General features: G+C 43.2%; 1 protein-coding gene across 1 annotated transcript in view; it reads left to right on the top strand.

Moving 5' to 3' along the window:
- Positions 1-2,797: 2,797 nt before the first annotated feature.
- SRPK1 (SRSF protein kinase 1) overlaps positions 2,798-10,369 on the top strand; it is an 81,590-nt gene continuing 74,018 nt past the window's right edge. Inside the window, 2 exon segments of the mRNA XM_045772028.2 lie at positions 2,798-2,953; positions 2,956-3,478. Of these exon segments, the coding sequence (XP_045627984.2) occupies positions 2,878-2,953; positions 2,956-3,478 (599 nt within the window). The 5' untranslated portion in view covers positions 2,798-2,877.

The raw sequence follows: 10,369 nt of genomic DNA, 5'->3' as shown, positions 1-10,369 counted from the left end.
CAACGACTGCGCCACCCAAGCGCCTCCAGAAATTAAATTCTGACACCGCTCCTGAACAGTTCACATTCTCCGAATAATTCTACTTTTAAAAGAACTTGAGAAAAGCAGTTGCGTGAGAGGGATATGCATGCAAGAATAGCCACCACTTGAAGAGGGTGAAATCCAGAATGGGGCAAGCCCTGTGAAATTGGGGATGAGAGGGTGGGAAGTGATTTTTAAAGTTACATTTAAAGCAAGAAGCACCAAAAAGGCACAGGCTTTTTTTTTTTATATTCTTTATTTTTTCCAAGTTTTTATTTAAATTCCAGTTAGTTAACATCCAGTGTAATATCAGTTGCAGGTGTAGAATTCAGTGGTTCATCACTTACATACAACACCCAGTGCTCATCACAAGTGTCCTCCTTAATACCCATCGACCACCTAACCCATCCCCCTACCCACCTCCCCTTCAGCAACCTTGTTTGTCCTTCGTAGTTAAGAGTCTGTTTCCTGGTTTGCCTTTTCTCCCCCCTCTATGTTCATCTCTTTTGTTTCTCAAAGGCATAGGCTTTAGAATGGGGAGGAAACAAACTAGCTCATATGAACAACTATACAGATTTTAGAAAAAGTGTGGAGAACTGAAGCATGCTGAGAGAATGGGAAAGAAAAACGAAAAAGGGAAAAATTGTCTATTCAGGGAACTCAATCCAGTGAACTTGACACTGACTCTGGAAATATTCTCCGGTGAGTTATTAAACAGTAAGTTCTTAGAGAAAGAAGCCATGATCACTCAGAGCCAGAATAGGTATGACGAATTCATGCCGAGTTAAACTGATTTCCTTTTTGATGAATCCAGTAACCTGTTTGGCTGTCTTACTGCAGCTTCACGTTGTCCCTCTCAGTGTTTTCTCTCTCTCGTCCAGAACTTTCTTATAAACTGCACATCATTTATTCTTTGATCAGACAGATATTTAAGCACCTCCTGAGGGCTGGATTCTATGGTAGGCACCGAGGTTTTAAACAGGGGTCCTACCCCCATAGAGTTTACTTTCTGGTGGAGAGTACCTTGCCAATTCTGGAACTTTTCGTCAGCCATCACAGCTCTCCTGTCTTTTCTAAATCACGTGAGTTTTTCCCGAGCTAGCACAATCCTCAGGCTCCGGGCCCTCACTGTCTGCCCCAACCCTCCTTTTGTTCTCAAGTAGAGCGGGGAGGAAACTGGGATGCAGTTTTCCTTGGCCAACAGGTGCTGTCCTCTTTTGCAATATGTCCAGAAATGCTATCATTCAGGTTCCATGCAACAGATATTAATTATCTAAATTTCAAATTTGGACAACCTGCATTTCTGTCCTCACGTTCCACTTGACACACATCAGTCATCACCAGCCCCGCCCCCACCCTTAAGTTTCTAAATCTGTGCCTTTTTGCTCAACTGATTTTCTCATTCAGGAATGCCTAACATCTCCTTCTCCGCCTATGGAAACCCTACACATTTCCCAAGACCCAGTTCAAAAGCTGCCTCCTCCCTGACTGAATTTAATTACTTACTTTGCTCAATTAAATGCCGCTCAAGCCCCTGTGGTTCACTTGTAGAGTAATATTATACTTTCATCTTCCTTTGTCAGTCAATTACTTGTCTTCTCCATACACTCTTCTTTTACAGCAAGGGTCTTCAGAGTTTACACCCTCTCCAGCTTTAGTACTTTATGACAGGGGTTGGCAAACTAAGGCCTGACCCAAGAATGATTGAAACAGTTGAAAAAGATCAACAGAAGAGTAGTATTTCATGACACGTGAAAATTACATGAAATGCAAATTTCAGGGACCATAAATAAAGCTTTATTGGAACACAGCCCCTATTTTCTATTTTCCTTTTGAGCTCCAGGGGCAGAACTGAAGAATTGAGAGAGATCTTATGGCCCACAAGCCTTAATGTTTACTATATGGCCCTTTACAGAAAAACTTTGCTAACCTTGCTTTACGACATGGATTTGATGATTGAATCATTGGGTCAGGACACCCAAGATTGGGTACACATCCCCGCCAACTTTTAGTTTCTTTGTATAGTGGAGGTAATATTTTGCTTTTAAGTTGTCATAAATATCAAATGAGATAATGCACTTAGAAAAGTATAAAACCACCCTACAAGACAACTGTATCACATACTGAAAGGATGATAAAGCGGTAAGATGAGAAAAGTTTTTATTCTTCCCTTTCCTTCCTTTACAGCCTTCATATAAACGTGAAATTTTAAAAGAAAATTCAATTTTAAGGTTTTCTCTTTTAAAAATTTTATTTATTTAAGGTTTGCACTTTTAGAGTGAGGATAAGGTCACAGGTTCCTTCTTTCCAGTCTTTCTTTTGTGCTGTTCCAACTTTCTTTGCTTTCTCACTTGTCATTTCCCCAGCCCGTCCTCATTTTCTTTCTATAGTATCCGGTGTGACCCTCACAAGAGCTCAGCAAAGAAACCGGGACACGCCGGATTAAATCCATTTTACAGACCAGGAAACTGAGGCGGACTCCTGTTGGCTGCCGAACACTGACTCAGCACACAGGGAACCCTTAAAGCCACGCTCCTCTCGTTTCCTCAGGAGCAACCACCCTGCAGAGAGAACGAACCTGGCCCCGCCAGGCTTCCAAGCTGGTTCTCAGCACCTCTTTAGCATTCACACTCCGCGTTCTTTCCTCCTCCCAGCCCCCGATTCTCTACAGCCCCCCCTCTCCTGGCGAGCAGGTGGTAGGCTCCGCACTCAACGCGCAGGCGCGCGCCGTCGTGGGGGCGGGGGCGGGGCGGGAACTGGGGGGCGGGGTGTGCGCGGGCTTGGTTTTGGGCCGCGGCGGGAGCGGGAGTCACCGCCACTCGAGTGCGCAGGCGCCTGGCGGTTACCGGTCTCGCCATGGAGCGGAAAGGTGAGCGGTGGAGCGGCCTTCGCCACGAGGGGCAACGGCCGGCGGGGCGAGGCCCGGGTCAGCGCTGGAGCTTCGCCTAACCGCCGCAGTCCGGTCCCCGGGCGTGCGGCGCCCCCCCTCTGAGGTGGCGCCGCCCCTCACCCCCCGCCTCTGGGCTGCCGGTCCGCGCCCCTCAGCCCGGGCGTCCTTCCGCGCCGGCAGTCATCGCCCCTTGTTCCCCGCCGGGCCGGCCCGCGCCTTGGGGCCGCTGCAGGGCCCGGCGCTCGGCGAACCAGGCAGACCCCCGCCCGCCGGCTCCCTGACCCGGCCCGAGCCCCCGCCGGCGCACCCCGCCTGGGCGCTGCTCTGCGCCCCGCGGGCCGCCCGCCGCCCGGCCGGCCGCCTCGCCGGAGCCGCAGCGCTCGCCCCGGAGCCGCCCCTCAGGCAGGCCCCGCACCCGGGCCTCGCGCCCCTGCTGGGTCTCCGCCCTCACCTTGGTTGCCTCCTTTCCTCCACATTCGCCCTTCATCCATCCCTCTCTCCTGCAGTGCTTGCGCTCCAGGCCCGAAAGAAAAGGACCAAGGCCAAGAAGGACAAAGCCCAAAGGAAGTGAGTCTTGTACCCCAACATCCCATTCTTTGGATTTCTTCCCGCACCTCCTCTCCTCTGGTTTCACCTCTTGAACGTGCGCCGGGTTTGGGCACTGCGCGGCCCCGGCCACATGGCCTCGGAGTGGCCTTGGAGGGTCGCACTCAATGAACCATGGGGAACGGAGCCGATGTTGCTGAGGGCCAGGCCTCGGTCTTAGCAGCCCCGGGCCTGCTGGAAAGGGCTGTTGGAGGAGGACCAGAGCCCGTCCGGCGCGTTAGCTGCCCGACTCCGGAGAGGAGGCACCACTCCCCGAGTTTGGGCCTCCCGGCGGAGCGGGTAGATGATTATCAGTTTGTGGACTGTTGGTCTCTTCCATACCTGCTTCCCCGAGTCTTGACTCCTACGTCTGCACGGTAGGCCGTCAGGGAGTTCTTAAGCGGATTTTCCGCATTTCGGTCCGCCAGCCACACGCTCTCGTTCGTAGAGGAGGGCATGGAGCTTTCCCCTGGGTCAACTTCCTGAGCCTGCTCGGCGCATCGCCTGCCCTGCAGCGGGCGGGCGGGCAGACCGCTGTGTGTACCGCCGGCGTCTCTTACTGCGCCTCTTCTCTCAAAACCTCAAGTCCTCGCGCTCGATGCACATGCCTTCTGGAGTGGGCCTCACAGTAGTGGCGGGAGCGATCTTTAGCCGACACCGTTGGCCATTCTGGTTTGGTGTGTTCAGTGCCACATGTCCGGTTTTATCAGCAGGATGCATAACCGTGGTTTAGCGCTACTGTGGGAAACACAAAAGTTGGTCACATCTTAGAAACGCCCAGTAGAGGGCTTCTGCCAGTGAGGCTTAGTCTAAAGAACTTTTAGCTCGTGCTAACGTTTAATTGCACCGTGTGTTGGAAGTTGTGTTTAGGCAATTTGTATTGAGAAAAATAAATGCATTTTCTTGACACTTTTACGTTTGCTTGATGTTACTGTGGAGTTGTATACAGCTTCATTCTTCTTGAGCTGATAAAACGAGCATTTCGGAGGTTTTCCTAGGTTACCTTTCTGAATGATATTAACCGATGTGGTGGTGTGTCTCTGTGGTTTTTGGTGGCTGCCTAATGTTTGAGAAGAGCACATAATGACTTCTATCAGTAGAGCTAAAGTGGTAGGTGACCTCACCTCTTGCCCGATTTCTATGAAATTTTTTTATTTGTAAAGTGCTTGGTAACCCACACATGTAAATGTGAGTTTATCTACACGTGCTTGTGTGTGTGTTTGCTTCTTGATTATCCATGTATGGATTATTTCAAAACCAGTTTTTAATCCCAGATTGGCTTAATGGAAGCAGCCATGGAGCTAACCTGGTTCTTGTCTGCAGTGGGAATTTAAATGTTACTCTTTTTTTGTATGTGCCTTAGTTTTGTTATTCCCTGTGGAGCTGATAGGAATGTGTTATAAAACGTTATCTTTTCTGCTGATGTAGGGAGATGGTAATTTTATTATTTACTGTATTGTTTAGAAGTGATCTGTCCTGGTCTCTCCACGTGGAAATTAATTTCATACCAGCCTGAATAGCCTGTAATTTGGAAGGAAAATATATATAGGTGATCTTATTTATTTATTTATTTTTAAGTAGGATCCACACACATTGTGGGGCTTGAACTCACCACCCTGAGATCAAGAGTCACATGCTCTACCAACTAAGCCAACCAGGCACCCTGATCATATATTTTTATTTTTTATTTTTGAAAAGCTTTTATTTATTTATTTTTAAAGATTTTATTTATTTATTTGACAGAGAGAGAGCGCGCACAAGCAGGGGGAGCAGGAGAGGGAGAAGCAGGCTCCCCTCCAAGTAGGGAGCTGGTGGCAGGGCTTGATCCCAGGACCCTGAGATCACGACCTGAGCCGAAGGCAGACGCTTTACGGACTGAGCCACCCAGGCGCCTCTGGATCGTATATTTTAGCACCAGATATTCATTACTTTGGATTATCTATTTAGACCGTGTGCTTTATTTCTAAAACCGAATATATGTGCTTTGGATTATCTGTTACTCCTTCACTCACTGCTAGATAATTCGTGTTCATTATTTATATACTTGCACAAAAGCAACTGAATAGCACAGATACACTAGCAGTTGTTTTACTATTTGGTGTTGTACAACTTTAACTCCTGAACTTGTATGTAAATGAGCCACCCTCATTTACTTGTAGTTTCAGGGGTGTTTTATTTTTGTTTTTGTCTTCAGTTAATAGTTTTTCTTGACAATTTTACCTTTCTTTTTTTGCTTCTCCAGACTCCTTTTAAGTAGCTGAAATGTCTAATTAACTTGGTTAGAGTACTGTGTCAGAAGTTCAAGCCCCACCTGACTCAGGTAACTTGACTCTGCTCCATGACTCCTGGCTGCACTCCTGATTTCCAGTCGTTTTGCAAAGGCAAGCTGCTAGATTAGTCAGGGAGAAGGTCTGAGGAGGAAGCATGCTGTAAAATTTGGTCTTCGGAGTGAGTGAAATCTGGTTTGAATTGCAGTTTTGCCACTTTTAGCGATCTGACCTTGGATAATTTAGTTAAGGGAATGGTCCTATATTTTTTATGACTAGAAGCTTAGTCATGATGAAAACTGATTAAGAAGTTACAAAAATTAAGCATTTAAATGAAAAATTTTAGAAACTTTTGGAAGTACAGCCGTAACCACGTCTTACTAATTTAGTCATGGTGTAGTATGGATGGAAAGGATTTCCTTCCCCTAATATTGTAGGTCTTAAAACTAGAACCTACATACATGAGATAATATGTCCGTGGAGCCGGAGCTGGTTGTAGCAGGGTCGAAACTGGGATCCAGGGTTCCTGCCTTCCGGCTCAGTGCTCTGTAGTATTTGTTTCCTTTGGGTTCTTTTGCTGTGCTGAAAGATTTGACTTTGGGGATTTTCAGTTGTCTTATTTGAAGAATTTTGTCTCCATTTCGCTTTTTCAGACACTGTACTCTTATTTACTAACATTAACTAGTGGATGATAATCCCTGTTTTACTTTACAGATAAAGAAATTGAGATTTTCCAGATTACTCCCATAGAAAACTGTAAAGCTAGGATTCAACCCAGGGTCTGATAGACCCCAAAGCCGTTGGTACTAACCATTGCTGTCTCCCAAGTGACAGCTCCTTTTTCCTGAGGACAAACAGGGTAGAAACTGAACAAACTGGGGCTTCTGAATAAGGTACATCAGGATGCCTGGGTTAAAGTTTACCCTTTCATGGCCCACTGGCTGTATCTCTAAAAGGGCACAATTCTCTTTCTTTGATCATTCAATTTTATATATACATATATATATATATATATATATATATATATATATCTCAATAGGTATCTGCCTTTATCTGTTTGTCATAAGCTTTTATAATTTAACACTCTTTATGTTTGCTTTTGAAATTATTTCTATGGAACATGATTCTAGGATGGATTTCATATCTATTAATTTTGTTACTTAGCTTAGGAAGTAATAGTTGGGACAGTAATTTTTACTTTCCTTGCAGTTAAAGAACTTTATAAATTTGGTAGTAAAATTATTTGCACTGAAAAAGTGATTTTGCTCACTTAGACTCTATGGAGTCAAAGGAGAGATGGCTTCATTTCCTGATTTTCCAAAAAATTTGTTATATTGAAAATTTAGAAGAAAAGATAGTTGAAAATTTCTAACATTTTTATCCAGTAGAGAGTAGAGTACATAAACTTGAAACAATTTTTTTTTAATTAAATGGTATTGGATGCTTTTTACACTTAACAGTGTACCTTGGGAATTGATTCTCTATCAGTTCCTTACAGTGTAACCTTAACAGTTTTTGTAAAGTCTGTCTTTTCCACTAAGGCATCTGGGTGGCTTTGCTGGTTAAGCATCCAACTCTTGATCTCAGCTCAGGTCTTGCAGGTCTTGTTCTCAGGGTCGTGAGTTCAAGCCCTGCTTTGGGCTCCACACTGGGAATGGGACCTACTTAAAAAAAAAAAAAGAAGAAATGGTTCCGTATCAGGACACAGTGAGTAGCTTCATCTAGCAGTCCATCTTTCCATTAATTGTATGTATCATACTTTTATTTTAGTTCCTATTAAGCATATGTATACACACATATTTAGTTCCTATTAAGCATATCTATATATACATCCAAAAGTGGAATTTTGGGGTATACTTTTCCCCAGCTAACATTATCGTGCATGTTTTTCATAGCATTAAATATTCCATATCCTTTTCTGTGTTCCAGTGTACATTGTTTCCAGTTTTTCACAATTCATAGCTAAGATGAATAAGCTTTTGGATAACCATTGCTCACATCAGTGATTATTTACTTAGGATAAATTTTTAAAAGTGATATTACTGGTATGTACATTTTAAAGGTTTTTAAATTTGGAGTGCCTGGGTGGCTCAGTCAGTTAAGTGTCTGTCTGCCTTTGGCTCAGGCCATGATCCTGGGGTCCTGGGATAGAGCCCCAGAGCCCCACGTCTGGCTCCCTGCTCAGTGGGAGTCTACTTCTTCCTCTCCCTCAGACCCTACCCCCTGCTTGTGCATGTACTCGCTCTCCCTCTCTTTCTCTCTCAAATGAATGAATAAAAATAAATAAAGGTTTTGTTTTTAAAGATTTTATGTATTTGACAGAGAGAGACACAGCGAGAGAGGGAACACAAGCAGGGGGAGTGGGAGAGGGAAAAGCAGGCTTCCTGCTGAGCAGGGAGCCCTATGCGGGGCTCGATCCCAGGACCCTGGGATCGTGACCTGAGCCGAAGGCAGATGCTTAACGACTGAGCCACCCAGGCATCCCCAATAAAGGTTTTTAAATTCATGTCATTAACAAAATTCTCCAGAGACATTAACTAGTTTATTAGGAATTAACTAGTTGAATTTTCCTATTCATTAAACAAATAATTTTTGAACACCTCCCATATCCCAGCAGTTTTCCATCCTGTGATACATCAGTGAAAGAAAAACATCTTTGTCTTTGGGAACTTCATTTTCATGGGGATAGGGGGCAGAGAATAAACAGTGTGCGTAGTAAGTACATTATGTGGTATGTTAGGCAATAAGGTGGAAAAATAGAGGAAGATAAGGGGAATTGAGAAGTGGGGATGAGGATGCAGTTTTAAATAGAGTGATTGGGGGCGCCTGGGTGGCACAGCGGTTAAGTGTCTTCCTTCGGCTCAGGGCGTGATCCTGGCGTTATGGGATCGAGCCCCACATCAGGCTCCTCCGCTATGAGCCTGCTTCTTCCTCTCCCACTCCCCCTGCTTGTGTTCCCTCTCTCCCTGGCTGTCTCTTTCTCTGTCAAATAAATAAATAAAATCTTTAAAGAAAATTAAAAAATAAATCAATAGAGTGATTGAAGTCATATTAAGAAGGTAACACTTGGAGGGGGATGAAGGAGGACTGCTCCAGGCACAGTGTTGGAAGTGGTAATATTCTTGCACGTTCTGCTTGGCCGCCAGATCTGGGCAGTGTTACTTAAAAAGCTTCCCAAATTCGGTAATCTATAATTTTATTTTTTTTGTTGTTAATTTATAATCTATATACCTATGGATAGGTAATCTATAATTTTAATTTCTTTTGTTACCAATAAGGTCAGCCATTTGTGGGATGTGTTTATTGGCCTGCTCCTACCTTTTACCAATTTTTATATTGGATTGTTGATCATTTTCGTGATATTAAGAGCTTTTTATTAAGACTATACCTTTGTCATGTGGCAGATTTATATTTCTCAAGCCTTTCTAATTTCAATTATAATGTGTTTTTTACCTGAATTGATTTTTTTAAAATGTGGCAAATCTGTCTTTTCCTTTGCTTTTTATCATTGAAATTTTCAATGTCAATTGTCATCTTTAAAAAAGTTTTATATTTGTGATTCCATTAAAGTATGTGGTTATAAAATTGCATTTCTAGAATTACAGTTGTCAGAAATACTTTCTTGTCCTCTTTTCTTCCTCAGTAAGTTTATATTATGTTAGTAAATTTTGTTTACATGTTTTTCTGCTACCGTGAGGCTCAGAGGCTTGCCAAATTACTATGTTCCTTTAGATTACTTGAAACCAGCAACTTACAAAAGTGCTGAAGTCGTGAGTACTTAGGAGCTCCTTTATCAAAAATGAAGAAAAGACAGGCTGGTCAACTAGATTCGGTTTTTACTATATTTTTTAGGCCTGGCGAGATAACTGCAGCAATCTTCCCCCTCCCCCCCCCATCTTAGGAAGACTTTTTGCTCCATGCTCCCTAGATCTTCTCTGTCACTAATACTAGTTTAGGGACTAATTTTATTCTTATATTGGTTAATGTATTATTTTAATGCTTCTCTCATTGTAACTGAATTAATTCCAAGCAAGTAAGAAAATTCAGATAGCCAAGAGGTTTTTTTGAATCCTTCATTTCCAGTACAACGCAAATAATGATTTAGCTAAGGAGAGATAGATAACTAGATGTATTTATAATCTTGCAGTTCTTTTCATTGAATTTGAGACAACTGTCAATTTTAAATTATACCATCTTATATGTACCACATAGAAAAAATACTACTAATTAATCTGATACACCATTTGCTGTAAGATGTGTCTTGATTTCAGAGATGGGGGAATGGTGGGAGACCTATTTGTGTTTGAATTTGTGAAATGGTGGGAGACCTATTAGTGTTTGAATTTGTGAAATGCAGTAATTCCAGTGATGTGTGAAATTGGCAGCATTTTGTCTTTTTAAAAGCTTTTTTTGTGGAAAATTTCAAATATATACCATAGAGAAAATACCAAAATAAACTTTTGTGTATCCATCTCAACTTCAGTAATTATCAGCTACGGCTAATGTTTCATCTTTATTTCCTGCTTCTACGCGCCCCCATCTTTTTTTAAAGCAAACCGCAGACATATCATTATGTAAGATATGGACTCTTAGTTTTCTAAACATA

Source organism: Ursus americanus, chromosome 32 (genome assembly GCF_024610735.1).
Source record: "Ursus americanus isolate L20-20 chromosome 32, mUrsAme1.1.p, whole genome shotgun sequence".
Lineage (NCBI taxonomy): Eukaryota > Metazoa > Chordata > Mammalia > Carnivora > Ursidae > Ursus > Ursus americanus.
The sequence above is the reverse complement of the archived record's forward strand: the minus strand, read 5'-3'. Positions and strand labels throughout refer to the sequence as shown.